The sequence below is a fragment of the Drosophila simulans genome, chromosome 3R (genome assembly GCF_016746395.2).
Source record: "Drosophila simulans strain w501 chromosome 3R, Prin_Dsim_3.1, whole genome shotgun sequence".
Lineage (NCBI taxonomy): Eukaryota > Metazoa > Arthropoda > Insecta > Diptera > Drosophilidae > Drosophila > Drosophila simulans.
The window spans coordinates 20,481,294-20,509,051 of record NC_052523.2 but is presented as its reverse complement, the minus strand read 5'-3'; the positions used below and the strand labels follow the sequence as shown (position 1 = coordinate 20,509,051).

General features: G+C 44.8%; 3 protein-coding genes, 1 long non-coding RNA gene and 1 other non-coding gene across 10 annotated transcripts; 1 reads left to right on the top strand and 4 right to left on the bottom strand.

Moving 5' to 3' along the window:
* Nucleotides 1-4: 4 nt before the first annotated feature.
* On the bottom strand, nucleotides 5-2,185 carry LOC27206481 (organic cation transporter protein). The gene has a single exon (XM_016177379.3). The coding sequence runs from the start codon at nucleotides 1,834-1,836 to the stop codon at nucleotides 190-192; it is 1,647 nt and encodes a 548-aa protein (XP_016036022.1). The 5' UTR covers nucleotides 1,837-2,185; the 3' UTR covers nucleotides 5-189.
* A 1,298-nt stretch (nucleotides 2,186-3,483) lies between these two features.
* Nucleotides 3,484-5,909, bottom strand: LOC6729379 (organic cation transporter-like protein). Its single transcript, XM_002104658.4, has one exon. It carries the CDS (start codon nucleotides 5,348-5,350, stop codon nucleotides 3,650-3,652), a length of 1,701 nt encoding a protein of 566 aa, XP_002104694.2. The 5' UTR covers nucleotides 5,351-5,909; the 3' UTR covers nucleotides 3,484-3,649.
* Nucleotides 5,910-6,795: 886 nt separating this feature from the next.
* LOC120285076 lies at nucleotides 6,796-7,394 on the bottom strand. Of its 2 annotated transcripts, none has more exons than XR_005544344.2 (3): nucleotides 7,295-7,394; nucleotides 7,067-7,229; nucleotides 6,796-7,009 (listed from the first exon to the last, which is right to left on the bottom strand). It is a non-coding gene; the product is annotated as an uncharacterized LOC120285076 (long non-coding RNA). The 2 variants fall into 2 exon arrangements; XR_005544343.2 differs by having other exon boundaries at nucleotides 7,067-7,201; nucleotides 7,260-7,353.
* Nucleotides 7,395-7,689: 295 nt separating this feature from the next.
* Nucleotides 7,690-27,717, top strand: LOC6729377 (myosin heavy chain 95F). Of its 5 annotated transcripts, none has more exons than XM_016174796.3 (18): nucleotides 7,690-8,026; nucleotides 21,323-21,517; nucleotides 22,144-22,217; nucleotides 22,277-22,406; nucleotides 22,470-22,631; nucleotides 22,692-22,954; nucleotides 23,019-23,425; nucleotides 23,496-24,240; nucleotides 24,299-24,731; nucleotides 24,795-25,036; nucleotides 25,093-25,313; nucleotides 25,374-25,604; nucleotides 25,938-25,982; nucleotides 26,158-26,202; nucleotides 26,493-26,613; nucleotides 26,672-26,789; nucleotides 26,848-26,949; nucleotides 27,007-27,717. In XM_016174796.3, exons 2-18 carry the CDS (start codon nucleotides 21,331-21,333, stop codon nucleotides 27,288-27,290), a joined length of 3,810 nt encoding a protein of 1,269 aa, XP_016036016.1. In that variant the 5' UTR covers nucleotides 7,690-8,026; nucleotides 21,323-21,330; the 3' UTR covers nucleotides 27,291-27,717. The 5 variants fall into 5 exon arrangements, with proteins under 5 accessions (XP_016036016.1, XP_016036019.1, XP_016036021.1 ...); XM_016174799.3 differs by lacking the exon at nucleotides 7,690-8,026 and adding an exon at nucleotides 16,818-17,563; XM_016174795.3 differs by lacking the exon at nucleotides 7,690-8,026 and adding an exon at nucleotides 21,040-21,177.
* Nucleotides 13,597-13,680, bottom strand: Trnal-uaa. Its single transcript has one exon. It is a non-coding gene; the product is annotated as a tRNA-Leu (tRNA).
* Nucleotides 27,718-27,758: the final 41 nt, after the last annotated feature.

The following is a 27,758-nucleotide window of genomic DNA, read 5'->3' as shown; positions in this document are numbered from 1 at the left end:
ACGATTTAAATATTCTCGACTTTTATTAAATCGCTTGTAAAGGTAAACAAATAGAGCTGAGAAAATGGAATGAATTGTACAATATACATCGCTGGAGAAATGGAAGTGCGCTGAATGCTTAAATTCGTTGAAATGACCAATTGAGGCCATCAGTGTAGATTGAGTGATTAAGTGCTCGTCGTCTCGCAATTAGCTCGACTTTCCGTTGAGCATCCCGGACAGCTCCTGGGTGCCGCCCTCCTCGGCGGTTTCTTGCGGCGCCGGCTTCTTGCCGAAGTTCTCCCCATCCTCGATGGTCTCCGGCATGGGTTTGTTAAGGGTCTCCGGCAGGAGCAGGGACAGCAGGCCAGCGGTGAGCGACAGTGCTCCGCAGATGATCAGCGGAAGCGGTCGCCAGATCTCGCCCAGCAGTTTTAGGTAGGGTGCCAGAATGCCACCCACTCGAGCCACCATGGAGGAGGCTCCCAGACCCACATTCCGCACCACAGTCGGGAACTGTTCCGCCGAGAATATGTAGATGGTTCCATACGACGAAGTAATGGCCAGCTTTCCTATCATGGCGCAGGCAATGATCAGCCAATTCATGTCGCTCGGCACGAAGATGGTGGCCAGAAGACTAACTCCGGCCACCATCATGGTGCCGCACAGGATGGAGCGACGACCCCAACGGTTCAAAGTGAAGAGGAGCAGCACATAGCCGGGAATTTCCACGCCACCAGAGATCATAAAGTTAACCAATTGGTTTCCACCCAGATTGTTGGTGTTCCACGACAGGCCGTAGTAAACGCCACTGTTCACGAACCAATCGAAGAAGATGAGCAGGGTTTTCCGTCGAAGATTGGGATAGCGCAGGAGATCGAACACAGTGGCCGCTGGTTGGGAGGCCGCCATCTCGTCCTGCTTCTTCTTTTCGGCCACCTCGTCCACCAGCTGCTCGTAGATTTCGTTGGGCACCTCCACCTTGTTCTCCTTGGCCGCCTTCTCGATGATCACAAAGGCCTCATCCTTGCGACCCTTCATCAAGAGCCAACGGGCAGACTCCGGAACGATCCAGTAGTAGCAGAGGAAGAGAAGTCCCGGCAAGGTTAGAGCAATCTGGAGCCAACGCCAGTCGTGGATGAAGTAGGCAAAGCCAGCAGTGAGCATAAAGCCCACGGAGAAGAACATCTGCATGGCCACGCCGGCAAAGAGGCGATACGAGGAGCCCACCATCTCCAGGGCAATGACATAGGCAACCAGGAAGACTCCCGAAGTGGTGGCGCCCACAATCAAACGGGAAATCGTGTAGCTAAAGTACTCGGGTGCCACGCCAGCCAAAACGCCGAAGATTAGCTGAAGCACCAGCGAGGCGAAGAAGGTGGGCTTGCGTCCCAGCTTGTCGGACATCTGGCCAAAGATGAAGCTGCCCAGGAGCACGCCCAGCATGAAGAGCGAATCACTGGTGGCACTCAGCAGGCTTCGACTGCAGACCATGTCCCACTCGGTCACGGCACTATTGAGATACTTGCTCCGATCGTAAACGTAGCTGGAACAGGTCTTGGTTTCGTTGCTGCTCCGTGGAATGCTGCCATTCAGGTATTCCTCCGTATAATCCACATCGTAGTAGGAGCACCTCTCATTCGGCGGATACGACAGGTTCCACAGGTGGGGCGATAGTTCATAGGTACTGCCATTTTCGTATGGCAGGGCACATCGGAAGTCGGGTTTGGCCAGCAGGAACACGCCGGCCAGCTTGTGGAAGGCACAGACGATGGCCGGCAGGCAGAGAAGGTAGTAGATGCGCTTTTGATACGGTCCGAATTCACCCAGGTGGGTGATGACGTCGTCGTAGCCCATTGGTGGAGCAGTGCCAGGTGTAACACCTGAGATTCGGCGTTGTCAACCGTCGAGTGTCGTACGATAACTGACTAGCAGCGGTTCAATGGTCGCGGCACCGTGACGTATGCGCAATTTATACACGCGTCTGGTTGCGTATACGCCCGATGAACCCGTTCGATTGTGCAACAATCTGGTTGAAAAACGGAACCAGGTTGCACCAGCACCAGCACCAGCAGTTGCTGCAGCAGCACCACAGTGAATCTCTGTCCAGCGAATCTCGTGCTGAATTGGAGCGCGCGATCAACCGCTCGCCAGCTGCCTCAGTCTCAGACTGAAAACACAAAGAGCATCGAGGGTTCATACGAACCCAGAACAGAACGTCCGCCTATCTGGCCGTGTCTGTGTGAGCGGTACGCGTCTATCTATCTGAGTGTGTGTGTGTGTGGTAGAGCGTTCAACCCCGTGGCCAATATATTGATCAGCGATCCGCATTAGGAAACTCTAAATGGAATCAATAACTTCCCATATCAGAACGGGGATGAAGTCGGGGTGCCGCGCAGGCGGGGAAGTGGCAGCTGCCGCACTGATTTGGACATCGTACGATGTCAATTAGAGCCCGCAGGAACATCTTCTTCTGACCAAAGAAAGAGTCCACCGCTTGTGGTTCGATTCCGAATTCCAGCGAATCAGAGATTCTTTTATCTCACTTCAAGCCAATAAAGGAAAATAAATATAAATAAATGCTGTAAGTTTTAAAAAAATTTGAATTCCAAAATAATTCAAAACAGCGAAGTAGACATATCCCAATATTGCGACCGCGACTGTATGTTGATAAGTATATGAGCTCCCCATATACATATGTATGCACGTATGCCTTCTGCTTATAGATAATACACTATACTCTTCCAAAAACTGCTCTTACATTCAGACCTATTTCTCTTAAAAACGTATACTTCCGTTTCTTATCTGAAACATCGGCTGGTTTGTTTAAATATTAATTGAAAAGTGCCGAGAACATGTGGCAGTGCACTTGGAAAATAGTGCACTACAAATAGACGACCCACTTTTCGAGCAGCCACGTAGGAAAAGATCAAGGTCAAAGTGCTCGCGAGATGTGAATAATGCAACATTATGCCCAAGAATCATACGATTATGATTCGCATTCCAAGGCATATGATGAGTTCTTTCTGCAACTAAATATGATTGTTAATTTGTAGCACTAACTAAGCACTTGTTAATCTCGTGATTTATAGTACGGGACCAATTTTCAAATGATAGTCTCGTGTTTTGGGCGCTGATAAGAAGCAACTACGAAAATAAACACAGCGGAAACACGTTTCAAATTTCCTAATGGAATGGGACAGACATTCTGTCCGGGTTTACGAGGGGTCAACGAGGAGGAGGGGTAAAGTTATTTAATCTCTGGGAAAGTACGTTTATTTGAAAATCATCTACTACATGTATGTGGTAAACTAAAGTTAAATATATATAGGAATAAATTATGCAGCAACACGGGATATTTTCCAGCTAATTTTTCAGGGAAAAACCTCCCCTAATCTTCGGAATTCGTAACCCTCTTTATAAGACCGCTCCTCACTACCCGGCTAAATGCTATAAGAGTTGTGATCAATTTGTTGCTACCCATTGTTTTTCGTTCTTAATTCTTTTGCCTGGTCTTTTCTTTTTTGGTTACGTGTGAGATTTCAGAATTTATATAATACTTGGTCTATGTTTTAAAGGTAAATGCCCTGCCTTTGGCGTGACCGAATTCTAGATGCCCTGTTTGTAATTTCTGGAAACTTTAAAGTTCAGCCCCAGCGGCTTACTAGTACTAGTGGCCATTGGCTATGGTTGATCCATTCGTCTCGCCTGATCCCTTGAGTGGCTGCGCCTCTGCTGCTCTCAGTTCTTGGCCCGTTTCCAGGTAGACATCTCCCTTGGTCTTCTTGCCGAAGCGCTCGCCATCCGCAATGGTCTCCAGCATGGGCTTGTTGTGCGTCTCCGGCAGCAGGAGGGAGAGCAATCCGGCTGCCAAGGACAGCGATCCGCAGATGAGCAACGGCAGAGGCTTCCAAATGGTGGCCAAGAAATTGAGGAACGGTGCCATCATGCCACTGATACGGGCCACCATGGAGGCGGCGCCCAGAGCCACATTTCTCACCACGGTTGGGAACTGCTCGGCGGAGAATATGTAAACGGTTCCATACGACGCCGTGATGGCCAGCTTGCCCAGCATGGCGCACGCAATCATGAGGGTGTGCATTCGCTCCGGAATGATGACCGTGGCCAGGAGACTGAGACCCGCCATCACCAGGCAGCCACACAGGATAGATCGCCGGCCCCAGCGGTTCAAGGTCAGCAGAAGGAATATATAGGCGGGGATCTCCACGGCTCCCGAGATGACGAAGTTCAGCAGCACATTGCCACCCAGGTTGTTGGTGTTCCAGGAGAGACCATAGTACACGCCGCTGGTCACCAGCCAGTCCAGGAAGATGAGCAGCGTCTTGCGCCGGAGATTGGGGTAGCAGAAGAGATCCCACACGGAGGGCGGTGGTCCCTCATCCAGCTCCTGATCCTCCAGCTTCTGCTTGGCCTTCTCCTCGGAGTTTTCTCCCTCATCGAGCAGCTCACTCAAAGCCTCATCGCTGATCTCCACCTTGTTGAATCGCGCCGCCTTCTGCATGTTGGCAATGGCGCAATCCTTACGTCCCTTCGAGAGCAGCCAGCGGGCAGATTCCGGAATGATCCAGTAGTAGAACATGAAGATGAGTCCGGGCAGCGTTAGAGCAATCTGCAGCCAGCGCCAGTCGTGGACGAAGTAGGCGAAGACCGCCGTCAGCATGAATCCCACGGAGAAGAACATCATGACGAAGATGCCGGCGTAAAGGCGCTTGTCCGGACCCACCATTTCCATGGCCACCACATAGGCCACCAGGAAAACTCCGGAAGTGGTGGCACCCACCATCAGCCGGGCGAACGTGTAGGTGAAATATTCCGGAGCCACTCCAGCCAGAACGCCGAACAGCACCTGGATGACCAGCGAGGCGAAGAGGATGGGCTTTCTTCCGTACTTATCGCTCAGTTGGCCAAACACAATGCTGCCCAGGAGCACTCCCAGCATGAAGAGCGAATCACTGGTGGCGGCCATGAAATCCCTGCCACAAACCAGGTTCCACTCGGTCACGGCACTATTGAGATACTTGCTCTGATCGTAAACGTAGCTGGAACAGGTCTTGGTTTCGTTGCTGCTCCGTGGAATTCTGCCATTCAGGTACTCCTCCGTGTAGTCCACATCGTAGTAGGAGCACCTTTCATTCGGCGGATACGATAGGTTCAACAGGTGGGTGGGCAACTCGTAGCTACTTCCATTCTCGAAGGGCAGTGCGCACCGGAAGTCCGGTTTGGCCAGCAGGAACACCCCGGCCAGCTTGTGGAAGGCAACTGGAATGGACGTTAGGCAGATGAGGAAGTAGATGATCTTCTGGTAGCGTCCAAAGTCGCCCAGATGGGTGATGGCCTCGTCGTAGCCCATGGCGAAACTGCACACTCAGCACTTTTGTCCAGAGTCCACGAATCCGAATATTAGATTCCGTCCGCGCAGCTGACTTCGTCGAGTGGCGCCGGTATAATGAAACACCAAATCGGAAACGCTATGCTTTTTTGGCACAATCTCGTGATGTCGACGCACTCGCAAGTTTCCGAGAAATAGAGTTTACTCTCTGCTCCGTTGACGTGTACTTTGCTCCCTAGAGACAGAGAGAGAAAGTGGGAGAGGGAGAGCGAGAATTCTCCGTCCCGGTTCCGGCAATTATCGGCCAACACGTGTTGCCGAAATATGTTGGCCAGGGAGAGGAAGTGAATCCGCGGTGGAAACAAGGGCACTTCGCGAAAGAAACCGGCAACCCGCTATCTAGATGCGTCACCACAGGCCAACGAAACCGAACTGACTATCCAAACCAAACCAAGACCAAACCGAAGCCAAAAGCAATAGCTCATGCCGACCGACAGGGCCAACAGTAAAGGCGGCTATATATCCGACCCTCTCTGGTGCTCGGATATATCCGACTGTTCATATGTTCATATGCGAAACGAAGAACGGCAAACAAACGCCGGCTGCATGCGCACTCTCAGTGGAATCGATGTGGAATCGGGAGAGCGGGTCTCTAATACCAAGATATCAATACCAGATACCACCACTCCAGGCGGACGAGGAGAAGGCGGAGAAATGACTAACATGGTACGGAGCCACCCCTAGTCGTTTTGGTAGCACATTACACCGATCCCCGGCCACTTACAGGGAAATCCTCTACCAATTTCCATTTCCATTTGCACAGCCGCTTGCAGCCAGGTAAGCCAGGTAAGTGGAAACTCGAACGCCTCATCCGATGGCAGTCGTTCGTCAATCAGGCGATCACGATCACTCAGAGCTCCGCGCTCTCTTTCACTTCCAATTGAGCTGCGCTGCGACAGACAGACAATTAAGCGGGTATCGCAAAAATACGAAGAAATGGTCGCAGTTGAGGGTAGCGACTAGGAGATACCCATTCTTGTTCGATGAGATTTCACTTTTCATCTGCTAAAAGAACTTAGTTTCATTAGAAGATTATATCAATAAAGTTTAATCTATAAGTTCACTGACTTGAAGTTCTAACTTCAACTTTCAAGTCTAGTGTTACAAAGTTAGGAGGGTTCGACTATATATAGTATATAGTATATAATATAGTAACACAATATACCCCTACAACAATTAATAAAGACGCTCTTGATTGAGTTCAATTAATAAGCGGGGCGCTGACCCATTATGAGAGCGAAAAATCAAAGGCGGAAAATCGTACGATACAATGGCTCCTCTTTCACCCTCGTTTCTTGTTCTTTCGCCAGTGTTATTTATCTAAATCTTTGGACACGGTATCATCTTGCAACAAAGGCTGCCGGAATATTTGATCCGCAGAATGCATCCAGGTGGTGGTAGCGGGTAAAGTTAAGGACAGCAAAGTAATTAGTCACCTCACTTTTTATTCAGTAAACAACCCCTCTTGGAACTTTTACAAAGAGTACGGGTGGAATGTGGGAACCAATTGTTCTGCTCCACGTCACTAAACTTAAAATACATAGGAATCAAGAATATGAGAACGCACCTTTGTGCAGACATCGAAATCTATATTTTGAAAAGTTGCCAAATCTTCTTGCTCTGCTGAAATAATTATAGTTTAGTACTGAGAACTGAGTACAACCCTCTCCAACATACCGCCGGATAAGCCATTGCGACTGTGGACCAGTCGTGATGCAGGTGTTGCTGAAGAGTGAACCACTTGATATCACCGCATTCTTTACCCATTCCATTCAAACTTGGCCAATTTCGTTTGCATCTTTCTTAATTACACTTAAAAACGGCACGATCAGCGGCGAATCTTTTTGAAGAGTGTACTGATTACACTTACAACTCGAGCGTATCCAAATTTTTCTTAAGTCTTACCATAATTAAAAATCATCTTAAAGTGGCGCATCTTGAATAACCATATTCCAAAGTTAAAGCCTTAGCTTACTGAGATTAAGATTAAAAATCTTGTTATGAGCTTTAAGTTTAGAACTGATTATTTATTAAGTCTTGGCTGCACAAATGGTTTGATAAGTCTCCCAAAAGAAGTATTTTAAATACGAATCAAACCATTATGGATTTGAAAAGTAACGCATATTTAAAATTAGCGCCAAAACTAATCTCTGGTCACACTGCAGGGCAGTTTGTGCGCACAAACTATCGGCAATGGTGGTGGCACCTCTAGCGGTCAGCTGTTTTGCGCGTGCTTGTTGTTGTTTCGATGCCGTTGCTTTTCGAAATCGAAAATCCAAAAGTGGATTGTTGTGGATTTGATTTCAGTTCGACTCGACTCTCCAACGCGACGGTACGCGATTCGAAACGCTCGTGCTCGTCGCCTTCCGATCGCCGCTTGAATTTCAAATCTGAACTGTTAAAACCGAGGCAAACAAACACAACACCCAGCTGAAAATACTTCAAGTGTTACAAACTTTTCGGAATAGTTTAGCGTTGGTATAAATTGCAAGTTCTAAATTCGAACCAAACAAAATCCACGGAGGAGATCGATTCCAAGTGGATTGCGCCGTCATCAATGTGTTCGTGTGCGTCCACGGAAACATAATCCCCATTTGCCAGTAACTCACGCACGTAGAGATCTGCAGCCGTCTTAAGGTAAGTGGCCAATATCTCTCTAGAGGATTAGGGGTTAGGGGAAAACACCCGACAGCGAGTGGTGGTCACCTGTGAAGGCGGATTTGCTGCCTCTTGCGTTCTGTTGACTTGCGCTTTTCGCTTTTCCGCCTGACATTGGCACATTCTTGTCCACGAAAATCGGTTACCTATGTACATATGTACAATATGCCAGTGGTGCAACCAAGAAATCGATTAGCAATCGCGGAAGTGACTGCACCCTACATATGAGTACTTTCAACTGGGAATCGTCTTTGGTGCATAAACTAAACCGAAGTACAAGCAATTATTACATTTTATTTATTTCTATACCAAATAGTTACTCAGCATGTAGCTAGTTTTTGCTTTAATAAACTAATTGTAACCATGACTCATATTGCATTACATTTTTTTGCCCTCCAATATTATTAGTTCTCTATAGAACAGGAGGTTCGAACAGAAAACGTGACCGTAAGTCCAACAAAAGGAGTGCGCAGTCGCAACAGCAAATGTCACCACCATTCCTGTAATTCCCACAGCTGTCCTCCTACCACGCATCCTCATCCACATCCCCCGCACCCACAACCATGCACCCTATTCCATGTGTCCATATGTATGTGTATGTATATAATTCTATTTATAGACAGGGGCCCATGTCAACGTCGCCAGTTCACAGTTGTTGTTGTGTTTTTAAAGCAAACTCAAAGATAGTTTTGTGTCCCGACCATTTTAATTGAGTGCGGAAATGAGCAAACATTTCTTGGAGCCACCTAACCCCCTCCACTCCCCTCCCAACCAGGAACACAAGTGTCGTTCTCCCCAAACGACTCACTGGCCGTCTGATTTCCCATTCGAGGCACATTTCGTTTATTTATGTGGAAAATGGGTGAAGAGCAGGAGCTGGAGGAGCAGGGATGTGGACGCCGCTCCTGCGCATGCGTGTCCATGTTTGCAGACGTGCCCAATCTATTCTGAGTACTTTAAAGCCAATTAAACGGGTTCGTCGATACCCTTTCATGTGGCCAGGGTATTTACAATTCTCTGGGGGATGAGGAATGGTTCCTTTTTCACAGGAATCGGTGGCTAGAGAAGACAAGACTGTTTATATGGGTGCTAAAACTAAATTACATTTTTGTATTTCTCTTTAACCAGACATTTCACTTTATAGTAAAAATTTGATAGATTTGTTGAGGTATCACTGTATCATTTCACCTAATATTCGCACAAGGGTGAACTTCTACCCGACGTGTCGCGCATATAATTCCACATAATTCGAGATCCTTTGCGGTGCGCTGGAGTAAGTCCTGTTGTTGTCCCTGTGCTGGCTGTCACTCAAGCCCCGTTCAACCCCCTTTTCAACCCGACGTGACCTCCCCCTCGCCGGGTGGCAGGCAATTCCCAACACGCGCCACACAGCTGACAGGATCGCAGGATCACGATCCTGATCTCCATTGTCAGCGCCGACAGCTGCCCATATGAATTATATGGAACCTTCAACGGGGAACCTACAGATATGTAGCACACAGTTTCTCGGACGGAGGCAACCCAATCTTTTTGGAGTGGCCAGCAGTTGGGCTCGAGATGCGTTAGACCAATTTGCATATAATACAAAAAGAGAAACACTGAAACGGCCGACGATTGTTCAAAGATTCGCAGTGAAAGTCAGCCAGAGTGTGTGGTTTAATTGCAGCTTTTGTTTTGATAGTCGATTAGCATAATTCCAGATGTATTTTGCTCCTATCCGTGGCATCGTTGATGGATTTTTTATGTACATGCCCCTCTTGTTTTATTCATGTACGTTAATTTTGTTGTTTGGCCAACGCAACACGTGCTTATAAAATATTGGATCAATATATGCAAAGAAAGTTCCGTTTCAGTTTCCTGTTCAAAAATATATCAAAAACGTTGATTCAAACTATATAAACTACGAAGTACGGAATGCAGTTGTAACTATGATAAGATAGCACTAGCTTTTAAACACTAAATAAATAAATTATTTCAAGCTTAAACTTCAACCACTTAGCTCATGTGAGTCATGTATGTTGATAATGATACGACTATTTTTATAGTTACAAACGACTTCCCTTATTTGTAGCAACATTTATATTCATAATCCATAATCCCACAATCTCCAACTTTTTGTCAAAAACTGTTACTTTCGTTTGATTAATGACTGCCAGTCTATTTATAACTTTTCAATCATTAAACAATCGTTTAAAACAAAGCGACTGAAAATAGATTTGCATAGCTATAGTTTTCGATGGGAAAGAGGCTCGACTTTCGGCGATTTGCTAGTTGTGCGATTGTGTGGCCAATAAATTTGGTTATATTGTTCGCATTACAACCAAACTGACGAAAATAATTATATTTACCTGGTATTTATTTTTCTGGCGACAATCAAAGGGGTAATTGTGTTGGGGAACTGAGATAAGATTAAATGTGAAACGATAACACATATTTGGGAACACACACAGGCCGCCCAAAAAACAAAGGCTGGCTAACACAAAGCCCCAAATGTGACCCAAAATAAACAAAGCCTTCAAAATGGTGCTCCATGCTTTTTTTCCACCATGCTTACATATCCGCCAAGTGCAAAGTAACGACTTGCAGGTCCACACCATATGGAAAATCTGTGAACATGTGTCGTGGAAAATGAGTTATAGGGTCGTCACACAAATCCATCAACGTCTGTGTAAATGACTTGGTTAATGGCAATGGGAATGGAAATGGGATTCGGATCTGGGTCTGGGTCTGGGTCTGGATGTGGATAGCCAGCGGTTAGCATTTGCATTTTAATTGCATCTCCGAATTGTAGGAAACGAGCAGCGTTAATTGCCGTTTGGCTCTCAGTAAAAAAACGCTTTTCAATTGTCGGTAGTTTTCCGGCTTTTTCGGATTTCTTTTGACTGGTCCGCATTAATTGGTTCCACTTGCTCGACGTTTAACTATCGACAGTCATTTCTTCGCCTTAAATAATCCACCATCTCTCTCCGCTATATCTTTTTTAAACAATTCCAAGTCGTTGAACCCGCACTGCAGCTGAAAGCACTCGACTCGGCATTTGTGGGGCACATGAAAAACTTTAAACTAAACTAAAATACGAAAAAAAAAAAACCAAAAAAATTAAAAACAAAATCGGACAGGGATGGCAAATAACAGAGAAAGATTGAAAAACAAAATGCTACGAAAAACTTGTTTCGGTTGTGACTTTTGCGCATGCTCAGCGTTTTGCTTGCCAACGCTTTACGGTACAGTGAACTCTGGCCCCGTCACCGTTGCGTTTCCCGCTGTCGGTTAAGCGAACCAAACTCGTGTTCCTGTGACGTTAGGGCCATAAATTTTACAGCTGCAACTTCTATTGTTGCAAGTGTAATTGCTTTTCGACCAATTTTCCCCCCACATTTTTTTTTTTTTTGGCTTTTTGGATGGGCCAAGTTGGACCATTTAGCCCGAGTGACTCATCACTCTGAACCCATTTGGTAGTGGCCACTGGCAGCTGCAAAATCTGCGGCCAAAACAAGTTCAACTGGTTGCCCAGCGGATGGCTTCTAAATCCGTGCAGTGGCTACAGTTAGGGAAAGGCAGCTACTTAAATCGGGAATAATATGGATTGTCTATCGACTTGATATTTGATTTGCATTATCATCTTCAGAATGTGGGTAATAATATATAGATACTTATTATTATGTATATTCACATATGTCTGGGTCACCTTTGCACTTGATTGGGGTCACCATTATGTTGCCTTCTGATTAAACTCCTATCTAAACTTATTGAATAAAGTTAGTACATTTTCGATCAGTGCACTGTTGACTTTTGTAGCCCCCGCGTTGCACAATCGCTACTCCGAATACGAACCTGAACCTGTCGCACCGTTAGTGCGTCCCTGTGCCCCCATCCTCGCGGACCCGGTTCCCGGACTCCTGCATCACGTGAGCAGCGCGTCTTGACTGGTTGAACTTGATATTGATATCGGAAGATGGTCAAGGAACTGGCCGGAATGGCGAACGCAACTGGTTTTGGGCTCATAGGAGATCGGTTCTGGCTGAACAATGCCAATCTGGCCAACAATGTCCATTGGATTCCGATGAAATGCTCATCCACACAAAACTGAACGGGCTGCGAGTTGTGAGCTTCTTTTCTCAGCGCTTTTGGCCTCAAATTGCCTCCAGTTGTTCATGGGTTGTAACCCAGGAAAGTGTCGCAATTATTACACAATTTTCGTGGTTCGCCGTCTCGTTTCGACTTTGCTTTAATTTTCCTTTGTGTCTGAGATGTTTTGGTTTTCCACCGTGGTAGAATGGCATACGAGCTGGTTTTTTTTTCGTTATGAAATGATGGCAATTGTTTCGCTTGCAATATTATTTTTTGCTCTTCTCGTTTTCCTACTCTTTGTTTCGGGTTTTGTTTATACCGGGAAGTGGCACAAATATGCTATTCTAAAGGGCTCTTAGAGGAAATGGGTCACCGAGCAGAGTCAGCCAGAAAATATGGTAATGGGTTGGATAACAGAAGCGTTTCTCAACTTTGTATGCCAACTGCAAGAAAATCCATAAAGTGAGATGGGTTTGAATTGATAGAGATTCAATGAAACCAAATCATATGGGGTTACAAATTGAAAATTTCTCATAACACTTAATTGCCAACACTCTGCTTCAGTTTCCCCCAATTATTTATAATTTTCCTCACAAGTTTCCCCATCTAAATCAATTGATCGTAGATCATCTTCTTCTCACATTTCTTAAAGTTACGCCGCGAGACAAATCAAATAAACAACCTGTGTGTTGTTTCCATTAATTACTAGCTAGCTTTTCCCTTTTTCAGCCCGATGGCCAACAGCTTGCCCTTAACTGTTTTCTCATTTTGACCATTTCCAAGCAGCATTGCGCAATGCAACAGAATGCATAACAAAGCGCATGCCAAAACAATAGGCGCATAACGAACATGATTATTAATTATTCAGCAAAGGCAACGGCAACAACGGTCATTTATTGTATTTGCTTTGGGTTTAGGGTTGGGACTTTGGTTTTGGTTTTAGTTAGTTTTAGTTTTGGTCACCGCCCGCGGCTCTTTTGGCCAAACCGGAAGCTGAACCTCGTCGCAACGGTAGAACAGTTTTCCATGACACACACAGAATGACACTATTTTTTAAACCATTTTGGGCTGAAAATGAGCAGATCAGATACAAAATGTAAAAGGGGAAAATGGTAAAAATTCATGTGGTATGAAAGAAAATGTAATTCATGAAAGTGATTCATACTTCTGTATGTGCGCTATGCACTTCTTATCGCAATGTAACGCTTATCATCACCTTTAAGGGCAAAGAAACGTACTGTTACATCCTACGAGTAATCATATCAATAATTCCCCTATTTTATAGTTCCTTAGTGCACATGTGGTAAAATTCTATTTGAAGCAAGACAAGCCGTTTCCACTAAGAACTTTTAGATGTAAACTTCTAATATCCCGAATGTTAAACTACTAACTAGGCCATTTAATCAACTTGTACGAGTAAAATTCGTGTAAAACTAAGTAATTAATAAAATTAAGTCACTAAAAAAGAACTCAACAATTGTCAGGTGTGGGGTTCGAACCCACGCTCCCTCTCGAGAACCAGAGCTTAAATCTGGCGCCTTAGACCGCTCGGCCAACCTGACTGTGCAGAATCGCCGCCAAAAGAGCTATAAAAGCGAACGGGGCTGCCTGGCAGCCAGTGCCATTTTCATTCGGTCGTTGAATAAGTGGAAAAAGGGGTGTTTTCCCCCTCTATATATAGAACATGTACATATTTTGGATGTTGAGTACATGCATACCATTGTTTATCTATTTGTTTGCATAGTGATTAGGTATTTTCACTGCCGCATTCAGATGATGAGATTAAATAATTTAAATATTTAATTACATTGTGTATTATCCTTGATTGGAAATTTAGGACAAAAGCGTCCTACGTCCATAATAATTTACATCAATTCGTACAGTTATTTATAGAATGCTTTGCTGCACTCGTGAACATTTTTTTTTTTGCAAATTTCGCTCTCATTTCGCCTTGTTTCGTTTCGTTTCGTTTGTTGGTATTGATCAAGCGATTACAGAACAGCAGATAGGCAAACAATGGACTTAAATTCCCCCTCCCCGCATCACAACCCCCTGATTTTTCAGGTACGTCACAGCTCGCTGATTTGCTCTATCCATTCATCCCATTTGCTTTTTAGAAAGCTCGCAGGAAAAGCTTTTGTGATGCCGCTATCAGATGCATCTCACGAATACGAATCGCTAATCAATCTCGGATTTTGTTTTCTTACTCCCTCCGCCCTAATCGCTTTGTTTACCAGAATTCGTCGAGGAGCTTTGAAGCTTGCTCTTAACCTAACCCCAACCCATGTAGCCCATAAAACCCCTTGTTGAATGCCCCAGTCAAGCAGCTGTTGCGTGTGAATAACTCAATTTGCCAATTGGAGTGCAACATAGCCACGAGTATGGAAAATACATATATTCACTTATTTACAATTATTCATAAATATGTACAGTTGCGGTAACAATAATAGCACCAAAAGCACATTTCGTGTTTGCCCCATCGTTTCTCTATTTTCTGAAATTTTTTCAAAATTTTTTCCACTAATCTTAAATACTACAATGATTTTCAATTGAAATAATAAAATTGGTAACAGATCTAATGGATATTTTAAAAATAATTGGTAAAACAAAGAAAAACCTCAAAATTTAGGCGGTAACAAAAATAGCACTGTTTCTCGTATTTTGCTAAAACTAACTAAAAAAATAAAATAAGAGTTCAACAAATGGATTATATCTTAAGAACTATGTTTAAAGAATCTTAATATTTGGTTGCGTGACCATTGTAGGCAATGACAGCTGCGCATCCTCTTGGCATGGAGTCCACCAAGTCCTGGTACCGTTTTTGAGGAATTTTGCTCCATGAATCCTTGATCCTCGATCCCCCATGAATCCAAAGTTTCTCGTTATGGTTGGGCTTGGCTTCAGAAACCTTTTTTTCACGTCCGCACAAAGTTTTTCGATTGGATTCAAGTCGGGTGACTGATCATTACTCGGATCGATTTCTGCTCAAACCACTTTCGAGCCTTCTTCCTCGTGTGTTTTGGGTCGTTATCCTGTTGAAATGTCCAAAAAAACGGCATTTTATCCTCGGCATATAGCGCCATCACATTTTCCAGGATATCTGTGTAAATGTGCTGATCCATGATGCCTTGAATCATATGAATCGGATCTACTCCATAGTATGAAAAGCACGCCCATACCATGATGTTTGATCCCCAGTGCATTACCGTCTTAAAGGTGAAGCGAGGATTATTTTCAGTTCGTGGTGGACGCCGAACATAAGATCGAGAGCCTTTCCAACCAAAAAACCCAATTTTGCTCTCATCTGACCACAAAATGTGGCGCCACTTCTCCACAGGCCAGTCCTTGCGTATCTTGGCATATTCGATTCGCTTTGCCACATGCTTCACAGTCAAAAGCGGGACTTTTCTGGGACTGCACACATTATGGTTGTTTTGTCTTAAGTGTTTGCGAACTTTTTCCACGTTTGCAGCTATCTGAAGCTCCTTCTTCAGTTCCGTCACCGGCTTAAAAGGCTCCTTCTTGCTTTGCCGAACCAAGCGCTTGATCTCCACATTGGACATAGAGGGCTTTCTTCCACGTTTTTCGTTATTTTCGACAAACAGCAGTGCGTTGCGGATCATATTGTTTGAAAAACAAAAAAAAACGTCTCATTTTAGCGTAGGTTTTACCTTCACAGATCATGTTTTTAATCAAATTCCTTATTTCGACGGTAAAATGCTTTCCCCGACCCATAACTAGAGAATTTTTGGTCTTCTTTTGAAAAAAATTCAATTAAAACCTTTAATGCAACTCCTTTTTTCAAAATATGTCGAAAAAAAACCCAAAGCAATCACTCCTATTAATTTTATTTAGTAAAAACGTGGTCAGTGCTATTTTTGTTACCGCCTCATTTAGCGCCCTTTTGCAGAAAGTGCCCAAAAACAAAAAGAACCGTTACATTGAGAGAGTCAAAATTTCTTGCTTAGAGAGACAACATATGGTACTTATTATTCATGCAATCAGACTTTAAAAAAAATAAACATTCAATACCTTTTTTTAGGAAATAAACTTTCCACCTGCAGTAGTGCTATTATTTTAACCGCAGCTGCTGTACGTCTGCGGTCAGCAGGTTTCGCTTGATTCTTGCACTGGGAATCTCAACTTATATTGTTATCATATTGTTTTAGTTCGTATTCCATCACTTTGAATTAGTAAAAAAAAATATTGGAAAATATTATAAATTTACAATCATATCTCAAGATCTACGCGCTTGACCCCTGCTGTATGTATGTAAGTATGTATGTGCAGTTAAATCCGGAAGTTGTTATTCACGCCGCTGCATTGCCGCGAGGCGACTTCCTGGTGCAACATGGATCGGCTGCCATGACTCCGTCGTCGCACTTGAGGCAAGTGCCACGGGTGCCATTGTTTGGTCCCGCTCCCGAATTGGGGCACAAACAAATAAAACCTTTTCGAGTGCGGGGTATAAAATGCGCCTGGCACGCAGCTGGAATTATTACTGTGCCACCCACTCCGTCGTCCGTCGCCATCGGTAATTGCGGATTCGGCGCAGTTGGCAGCTAACGAAGCCGAATGCCGTAAACGATACGATATGCTGGAGAGGCACGATGAGCAGCAACCCCGTGTTTCCATGCGGGGCATCCTGCCCAGAATCCGGCAATCGGCAGTGCATGTCGCGCGTTTGCTGCAGTCGTCACGCCACGTGTGTCCCCCGTGTCTCGCCCTCTTATAATTCTCAATCGGTTTTTCTTTTTTTTTTGTTGTTTTTCGGGGCGGTTGCCCGAATCGTAGAACTCGGTTACTGGGTGAAAACTGCACGGCAACAGCAGCAGCTGTAGCAACATCATCATCATCATCATCCTAGCAAAGGCAGCAACAATAACAGTTGCATTTGATGTCAAAAGTTCAGCATCATCGCAAGCGATTTCCCAGTTATATATACAGCATATATCTCGACACGCGTCTGCTTTCGATCCGCCATTGTGTTTACCTCTTAATGTAGGTCAGAAATTGGCATAAATTGTGCAATGGCCGCAAACTAATCGAGAAAACTCAATTAAAAGTGAAAATCTGCATCTCATGGGATAATCCAGCGGATGGGCCAAAGTTCGCCAGCGAGTGGAAAGTGTTTAATCGATAGTGAAAAGCGGCAAAGTGAAAATCAATTGTGCAGCATTTGTGGTAGTCAACAAATCAGCTAACTACTTACTTACCCGTATTCAGTATTCACTCGCATCCCAAACGGTTTCGCATACAGTCAACCCCCGTGGTGACTCACCCAGCACCCTTATACGCACTCCCTTATCCCCTTTTTTGAGTGCCAAAGTCTTCGCTCCAGTGCATTGCACTGCAATTAACCTATTGAGGAGTTTGGCCTGCAGTTTGGGGACCCCGAAATGGATTTCTATGCCAATAGCAATCCGGTGCACTCGGCCAGCACGGGTGAGTTCAATTAACTTGGCTTAATTGTCAAGACAATCTTATCGCCAGACATTATTTCGATTAAGTGCTGGCAATGACTTTTTTAAGCCTTTTCTTTTGTGATCTAGAATAAATGTTGATTGGGTATCGTAATAATTAAGACAATTAAAACGAAAGCTTAATTAAAATGCATTTACTTTGCGCAACTGTTTGGTAATTAAATTGATTCAAATATTGAATTTATTTGAGGAAGTGCAACTTTATAACAACTAGAATACAACTTCATTTGTATTGTTCATAGTTATGAAATGCACAACAGTTTAGTGACTTTTTTGGTTACTATGCAACTTGTGATTAATTCTAGAATAGACAATGACGACTGCGCCTGCCAAAAAGTAATGAAAACAAACAGGCACGTTTTCCAAAAGCAGAGAAAATTACAATAATAAAAAGCTGGCACGCAACAAGGTTTTCCTTCTTTTTTTTTTGGTCGACGGAAGAGGGCGAGTAAACATGATGATATCACACCCAACAGCACCCACTCCGTCCAATTTTCGCAAGTAAACATTGTCTACTCTCTATTCCTTTTGAAGAAAATCACGCAGAGGCGTCTGCCTTGCGGGCTTAGCTCCTGGCTAATTGCTATTCGGACCTGGTTTGGGTTTTGGTTTAGCGGGTCGTGGGTTCATTGCATGTGCTCGGATTACGTATACGCACGGTGTGACTTGGCCAAAACCAAATAAGCCGGTTAGCTGCAGCAGGTGTCGTCACCCGCCCATTTGGGTGGCTCTTTCAGGCTGCACTTCATCATTTAGGGAGCACAAAAGGTTCGTTTGGTCTGTCCGGCTTCACATTTCATAAGCTTCTTGAACATGACTTGGCTGTTTCTCTAGTTCTTCCAGTGCCCCCCAGCTCATCATCTTCCTTTTCGAGGCCTCCGTCCGCTGTGTGTTCTTGATTTTTTTCCACACCTTCGCTCGCTTCTGGCCATGTCCATTGTCAATGTCGCCCTGAAGCATTTCCTCCGCCGCCAAGTCATTTGCTGCTTCCACACTTGGTTGCCTGCTCTTCACTCAGAGAAAATCTTGTCCAAAGACAATCGGAAACTAAAGATTTATGCTCTATGGTACATAAATGTAAGGATGCTGTTCTTATTGTAATAAACTCTTTCTGTTAACGTTCCTTAATGAATTGTACTAAATTTTGATTAAATATAATGTGGCAAGTAATACAATGTAGAATCCGGAAAGTGCACTTCGCATAGTGCCGCCTTGGGTGGAGAAAAGAATGAGAATCTGGGGGAACTTGGAGCCTGGATTTCCATGCCTGGTCGTCGCCAAGAATGCAGCCGGGCCAGTTCTTCTGCCCCCCATAAACGGCCATCAAATGCTGGCTTCTCTGTTTTCAGACCTCCATCACTTGGTTCCTAGGCAACTTCTCGCTTGTTTTTTGTTTTTTATTTCATCTTTTGCATGCACTGTGTGTGCTTGTTTTTTGCGCAATTTGTAATTTATGCCGCCATCTCATGCTGGGGCAGCAGTTTCGAGTGGCCCAGCCCATATGGAAAGGCAGAGAGGACTGAAGAGCACTGACTGGAGGAAGGCCCAGGAGGAGAAGAAGGCGACAACGTGGCCGTGATTGTGGCTGTCTTGCATATGGAACAGTGTGTGGAACATGGCCCCAACTCCATCGCCTTGCCAATCATTATTTTTTGCTCTGTGCATAATCAAGATTATGTTAAATTGTCTGAGTAATTGTTGTTAATTTGCCTGGGCGCATTATAAAGCGATTTCAACCATATGTCTGGGGTTAAGCTCCGCTTTCTTTCTTTCTGGCCACAAACTGGGCTAATTATGATGGATACATTGCAGCCCATAAATTGTTTACAACACTTCGCTATCAGCACGAGATTGAAGTTTCATTTAATATCCAACCTAATGCTGCTTAAGCCAAATAATAGTTGGGGGAAAAACTGACCCAACATGACTCACTTCATATGGAACACACAAAACTTGTGGGTCGATAAGACTTCACTAAGTTGTTAATGCAATGTGTTTGTCGTGACATAATTTAAATGCAAAAGTTTGGAACTAAAAGGTAACATGAGTCAGCATATAATAGATAGGGAATAGTACTGTTATACATATGAAGTTAGATGGTTATTTGCACTTAAGAACTTTTTAAACCAACGAATTGATGAGCCAGAAATAACAGTAAAATTAAATGTTACAACTGTATTGTAAATGAGAGATTCGTTTCCTAACAAAACCAATAATTGCACATCTGTTTTCCATACATCTTTCCGCGTTAAACGTTTTCAAGTGATCTATTGGAAAAACTCCCACACACAAAAACTAGTATCTCAGCATCTTTAGAATCTCTCCTCCTCTCTCGCTCTCCACTCTCTCTCACTGATTCTCTGTTTTGTTCTCATCTGTCAAAGCAGAGTCGTCCCACAGACCAAACTGACTCATTTTGCAAAACAAACACAGTGGCTTAACAATCATTTAATAATTTAGCACTTTGCGGCAATTTTATCTTGATGAATGCGGGAGAATGAACTGAGAAAGCTATTGTTTCCCCTACAAAATTCGAGAGCATTTTGTCGCCACAATATGTAGGTATGTATGTACATACATATGTACATTGTTACATGGAAAGAGATCGGGGAAAGAGTGAAAAGGCACCATTAACCTAGCGAGCGCTGAATAAATGGATTTCACCTTGACGCTCTCGTCAAAACAATAATTCCAACGTCACTGTCTCGCTTACCGAAATCAGATATCGGTCGGGGAAGGTATATGCAGATATATGCATATATAGAGCTATAGCTCCACAGCTACAAGTCTGTAAATGGGAACTTGTGGTTTTCTTATACGTTCGTATATATGTATGTCTATAAGTGATGCTAGTTGTTTGGCAAAACGCATAACAAGGTCATACACCTGAGATCAGTTGGCTATATGCAGCTATTCTAAGGTAAATAATAGAAACTTTTACTCATGAGAAGTGATATTTAGATGAAGAGAAGGGAGTGCGCTAAGTGAGCATCATCCAGCTTGCGTTTGCATGCGCATTTAATCTACTATTATCTCTTTACTGCCAGACAGTTACTATTATTTTGACCGCGTTTGTGGCCGGGGGGCTTATCAACGGGTCTACTCACACAACGCCCATGAGTCAGAAGGCAGTGCATGACCAAGAAAGGTAAGCAGCGAATAGACATAAACGAAAGGCGAAATAAGCGGAGGCAGACGAAAAACAGAAACTGCCACAGCGACAACAGCAGTTAAAGAACAATGGTATCCATATGTCACGGAGGCAAAGGTACTGCCTAAGCCAGTACCAGTTCCTCAGTTCCCTCAGTGGCTCAGTTCTCAGTTCTCCAAAGAGAGATTGAGAGAGCCGAAGAGAGGAAGGCAGACAGTTAAAATGGCCATAAAACACCGGCACCGGTAGTAGCCCTAATGACTCGCCGAGAGTCAACACACACAAATCTCTCCAGCCAGCCGATCGCTTCACTCCACTCTACACCACACCACTCACTTGTCTTTCCACACTCGACCAGTGTGGAGCGTTGGTTGTACCTGGCCGGAATCCCAGTTCCTCGGTTCTCTCTGTGTTGGCACTGCGAGGTAGATAAGATTTTTCGCATTGATATTGTCCCGCGCCATACGCTTGTACCTGACATAATAAATGTAAAAAGCTAAACTTTTGAAATTGCCCATTTGCTCGATGCGGTATAGTATATAGTGTTTTTTTTCTGTTCCCCCTTTGCAGTGCGCAAAATGTTGGAGGACACCCAACTGGTGTGGGTGCGAGATGCCGCCGAGGGCTATATACAGGGCCGGATCACCGAGATTGGCGCCAAGGAGTTCGAGGTTACGCCCACCGATCGCAAGTATCCGAAGCGCACGTGTCACTTCGATGATATCCACTCCTCGTGCGATGGACCCCAGGATCATGATGACAACTGTAAGTATCCAAGTTGGCGAAATATTAGATGACCTTTTGGAGTCTTATCTAGCACGTATTATTATATAAGTTGGGCAGGAAAGTTAACAAAACAAAATCTACTGCACTTGATCGCAAAAGAACTTTCCAATTCCACTTGGAATTGGAATTAACTACGATAGTTTATTCCCTTTAAAAATAAAACATTTACCACGAAAAATCATTTACGTGAGTCTAGAAAGCGAAACCACAAAGAGTAAAGTAGGGTAAAGAAAAAGATTTCGAACGTCAGTGATCTTAAATTAATATCAGGGCTATGAGGCACATTCTTAACTGCAACGGGTAGCGATCTTATCTACCAACCCGATAAGATGGCTTTCACATTAAAGATACCACCTATTTAGACCGAAATTTTTCAGTGAATTAGCTTCAAATTGAGTGAAAGAAACTCAGGGTAATGGTATGGGACAGATCTGGCGAAATGCTTTATATATTTCTTAACCCTAGAGTGGGGTAATCGTTAGCTACGCTTGCTTACCTGACCTCCGAACCCTGCAGACAGGCGGGTGAAAGTGGTCGGGGGGTTCGGGCCATAAAACCCGTACAATTTCCAGCGTTTTACTAACCCAAATGATTTTATGTTGCAGGCGAACTCATGCTGCTCAACGAGGCCACATTTCTGGACAATTTGAAAACGCGTTACTATAAAGACAAGATCTACGTGAGTACTCGAAATTAGAACCAACGAAAATGGAACCATGTTAAGAACTTGAATTGCAGACATATGTGGCCAACATACTAATCGCCGTGAATCCGTATCGTGAGATCAAGGAGCTCTACGCACCCGATACCATCAAGAAGTACAATGGTCGTTCCCTGGGTGAACTGCCTCCTCATGTCTTTGCTATTGGTAACTAGAATTGATATTAGTATGTTATAGAAGATAGTAACCGATTCCCTTACCAACCCACAGCGGATAAAGCCATACGCGATATGCGGGTATACAAGTTGTCCCAGTCGATCATCGTGTCCGGAGAGTCGGGCGCCGGCAAGACGGAGTCCACCAAATACCTGCTCAAATACCTGTGCTATTCGCACGACAGTGCCGGTCCCATAGAGACCAAGATATTGGACGGTAAGTGCTTCATATTTGAGGATGCTTGAGGAACAGCTCTAAATGATTACACTCCCGTAGCCAATCCCGTGCTGGAGGCCTTTGGCAATGCCAAGACAACCAGAAACAACAACTCCTCGCGATTTGGAAAGTTCATTGAGGTGCACTACGATGCCAAGTGTCAGGTGGTCGGTGGTTACATATCGCACTACTTGCTGGAGAAGAGTCGCATCTGCACGCAGAGCGCCGAGGAGCGAAACTATCATGTTTTCTACATGCTCCTCGCCGGAGCTCCGCAGCAGCTACGCGATAAGTTGAGCTTGGGCAAACCAGATGATTACAGGGTAGGTCTTTCCCATCAATCGTTCGGAAACGTTCTCTTTTCATGGCTTAAACTTTCTTTGGCAGTATCTCTCTGGCTGCACACAGTACTTTGCCAACGCCAAGACGGAACAGCTAATACCGGGCTCACAGAAGTCGAAGAATCACCAGCAAAAGGGTCCGCTGAAGGATCCGATTATCGATGATTATCAGCACTTCCACAACCTGGACAAGGCCTTAGGTCGTCTGGGACTCTCGGATACGGAGAAGTTGGGCATCTATTCTCTGGTGGCAGCTGTGCTCCACCTGGGCAACATTGCTTTCGAGGAGATACCCGATGATGTGCGCGGTGGCTGCCAGGTGTCGGAGGCTTCGGAGCAGTCGCTAACTATCACCAGTGGCCTGCTGGGTGTGGATCAAACAGAGCTGCGCACTGCCCTGGTGTCCCGAGTGATGCAGAGCAAGGGAGGTGGCTTCAAGGGCACGGTTATCATGTAAGGATCATCGAAGTTGAAGGGATCTTTTGTTATCATTTAATGACTTACAAAACCATCATTCTCGCAGGGTTCCTCTAAAGATCTACGAGGCAAGCAATGCACGGGATGCCTTGGCCAAGGCCATCTATAGTCGACTATTCGATCGCATCGTGGGCCTGATCAACCAGAGCATTCCCTTCCAGGCTTCAAACTTTTACATCGGCGTGCTCGATATTGCTGGATTTGAGTACTTCACGGTGAACTCCTTCGAGCAGTTCTGCATCAACTACTGCAATGAAAAGCTGCAGAAGTTCTTCAACGATAATATACTGAAAAACGAGCAGGAGCTGTACAAACGCGAAGGCCTCAATGTGCCCGAGATCACTTTCACGGATAACCAGGACATCATCGAGCTGATCGAGGCAAAGTCGAATGGCATCTTTACGCTGCTCGACGAGGAGTCCAAGCTGCCGAAGCCCTCGTACTCGCACTTCACCGCCGAGGTGCACAAGTCTTGGGCGAATCACTATCGCCTGGGTCTGCCGAGATCCTCGCGACTGAAGGCCCACCGCACCCTGCGCGATGAGGAGGGCTTCCTGGTGCGTCACTTTGCCGGAGCTGTGTGCTACAACACGGAGCAGTTCATTGAGAAGAACAACGACGCCCTGCATGCTTCGCTGGAGGGTTTGGTCCAGGAGTGCGATAATCCCCTGCTGCAGACCCTCTTCCCCTCGGGAAGTAGTACTTCGGTTCGTGGAAAGCTGAACTTTATATCCGTGGGATCCAAGTTCAAGACTCAGCTGGGCGAGCTAATGGAGAAACTGGAGCAGAATGTAAGCAACACAATGGACTTTTAACCAAAACCGAAATTTAATTAATCTTACCTTTCAGGGGACCAACTTCATACGCTGCATCAAGCCCAACAGCAAGATGATCGACCGACAGTTTGAGGGCAGCCTGGCGCTGGCCCAACTGAAGTGTTCGGGCACAATTTCGGTGTTGGAACTCATGGAGCACGGTTATCCATCGCGTGTTCTCTTTGCCGATCTCTACAGCATGTACAAATCGGTGCTGCCGCCGGAACTCGTTTCACTGCCGGCTCGCACCTTCTGCGAAGCCATGTTCCAGTCCCTCAATCTGAGCGCCAAGGACTTCAAGTTCGGCATCACCAAGGTCTTCTTCCGGCCTGGTAAATTCGTGGAGTTCGACCGCATCATGCGCTCTGATCCGGAGAATATGCTGGCCATAGTGGCCAAGGTCAAGAAGTGGCTGATTCGATCGCGTTGGGTGAAGTCCGCTCTGGGAGCCCTCTGCGTGATCAAGCGTAAGTAGTCCTCAAAACTTCCTTTTGACCTTTTGTGTAATGTTCATTACTTCTCTTCCCTAGTGCGCAATCGAATCATCTACCGCAACAAGTGTGTTCTAATAGCTCAGCGTATTGCACGTGGTTTCCTGGCCCGGAAGCAGCATCGTCCACGCTACCAGGGTATTGGCAAGATCAACAAGATCCGGACTAACACCCTCAAGACAATCGAAATCGCAAGTGGACTGAAGATGGGTCGTGAAGAGATTATTAGTGGGGTAAACGATATCTACAGGCAGATCGATGATGCCATTAAGAAAATCAAGGTAAGTTATGATAAATGCCAGTTCTAGTCCATTACTGAATACTTAATCCAAAACAGATGAATCCACGCATTACTCAACGGGAAATGGACTCGATGTACACCGTGGTCATGGCCAACATGAACAAGCTAACAGTTGATCTGAACACCAAGCTTAAGGAGCAGCAACAGGCCGAGGAGCAGGAGCGTCTGCGCAAGATCCAAGAGGCCCTGCAGGCCGAACGGGCCGCCAAGGAGGCGGAGGAGCAGCGCCAGCGCGAGGAAATTGAAAACAAGCGACTGTGCGTATTAGTTTTTGTTAGATAGGAGTTGTTAACTAACTCCCCATTCAAAATGCACAGCAAAGCGGAGATGGAAACTCGACGAAAGGCAGCGGAAGCTCAGCGCCTGCGTCAAGAGGAGGAGGATAGGCGTGCCGCCTTGGCGCTGCAGGAGCAGTTGGAGAAGGAGGCCAAGGATGATGCCAAATATCGGCAGCAGCTCGAACAGGAACGTCGCGATCACGAGTTGGCCCTGCGTTTGGCCAACGAGTCCAATGGCCAGGTGGAGGATAGTCCACCAGTTATACGCAAGTATGTGATTATATAGTCAAAACCTAGTACAAGTTATAAGGCCAGAAATAATTGGGTAATGTTTTAATTATGATTTTTAAATGGGTTTTAGTCCGAATATTGATACAGTAATTGGGATGTAAAAATAATACAATAATAATTCTGTTTAAATATTAGGAAATTATCAGATTTGGCCTGTTAGGTTGTCCATTTATATTGTATATATTATATATATTAATTATTTTTTAAAACTCACCAACTTTTTCCTTTTCCCCCACACGGAATCCACTCCACACTTTCCACAACCAAACACCACCACCCAACACCCACTCCAACCCAACGAACACAACACAGTGGTGTCAATGACGCGTCTCCCATGGGTTCCAACAAATTGATCAGGTATAGCACGCTTTATGAATTACCTATGTCTACCACTCTTGTAAATTTTGTCAATCTTTTCTTGCTTTCCCAAAAACACTAATTGGATATTGAATGAATTGATAAAAAAAAAACAAATCAACAAACAATTCTTTACTACTTTAACTTCTTTACTTTCTGTATATTTTTGAACAAGTTTTTCACAAGTTGTGTCAAACATTGCTTCGCGGTACTTGAATAAGTGAGTTGGTGCTGGTTTTGAAAACATTTCATACTAACTAAATTACTAACACCTAAAGTAATAAGCTCGTGCCCACTAATCGAAATCATCTGTAGCCTATACTACTACTAGCAAACTCCCATTGGCTTTTAGTTGTTGCCTTTCGATTCTCCTACTTATATCCTGTCACTATGAACATTTGATGCCATCAATGACTCACTTTGTTTGCTTGCGCTGAATATGTATACATATCTTTGTAAAAAGTATTTAATTGAAAATGATGCTAATTGCTCTTGCGATTCCTGTGCCAGATCGGAAAATGTTCGGGCCCAACAACAGGCCCTGGGCAAGCAGAAGTACGACTTGTCCAAGTGGAAGTACTCGGAGCTGCGTGATGCTATCAACACGTCCTGTGATATTGAGCTGCTGGAGGTGAGTCGTCAAGAGGAATTGCTCACTTAACACTTGGATTAATCCTGTGATTTTGCAGGCATGCCGTCAGGAGTTCCATCGCCGCTTGAAGGTGTACCACGCCTGGAAGGCAAAGAACCGCAAGCGCACCACCATGGATGAAAACGAGCGTGCGCCACGCAGCGTTATGGAAGCCGGTAAGTAAATAGCACTGAAATCTATATTTTATAATGCTATCAATCATTTCCATTGCAGCCTTCAAGCAGCCGCCTTTGGTTCAGCCAATCCAGGAGATTGTGACCGCCCAGCATCGCTACTTCCGGATCCCCTTTATGCGAGCCAATGCGCCGGACAACAGTGAGTGTACCACGGACTATAAAATTGTGAAATATTCAAATAATATATCCCCTGCAGCCAAGCGCGGTCTGTGGTATGCCCACTTTGATGGCCAGTGGATCGCTCGCCAAATGGAACTGCATGCGGACAAGCCGCCAATTCTACTGGTGGCCGGAACGGACGACATGCAGATGTGCGAACTGAGCCTGGAGGAGACGGGTCTGACGCGTAAGCGTGGCGCCGAGATCCTGGAGCACGAGTTCAACCGCGAATGGGAGCGCAACGGGGGCAAGGCCTATAAGAATTTGGGTGCCGCCAAGCCGAATGGGCCTGCTGCTGCTGCTATGCAGAAACAACAGTAGACCCCCAATACGACAAACCGGCACTGCATTGATCAAATACGTTGCCGTTTCGATGGTCTATAGGTCAAAATTGGTAACTAACGAAACTCGAAAATAAGTTTTTGTCAGTCAAATTTTACGGAAAGCGACCACGTCCATAAACATTTTTAGTAAATATAACTCTATTTGATTAGAAATGTGTGACCTTTAATTTGGATTCCGATCCCATTTGCCCAATCATTTTGTGCGCGCCCGGACTGTTTTTGGGGGCCTTATACACTTAGCTATACAAATATATATCTCTTATTAAGTGAATCTTATGATGTAAAAGGAAACGGCAAGTTGTATTTAGTATTTAACTAATTACTATTTAAATTGTGTATTTAGTTCACTGCGATGTATTTACATAATTGAATATATATATATTTTACAGTATTTTAAAAATAAATATTTGAAGTGAATAAATTCAATCAAAATCAAATATTAAAT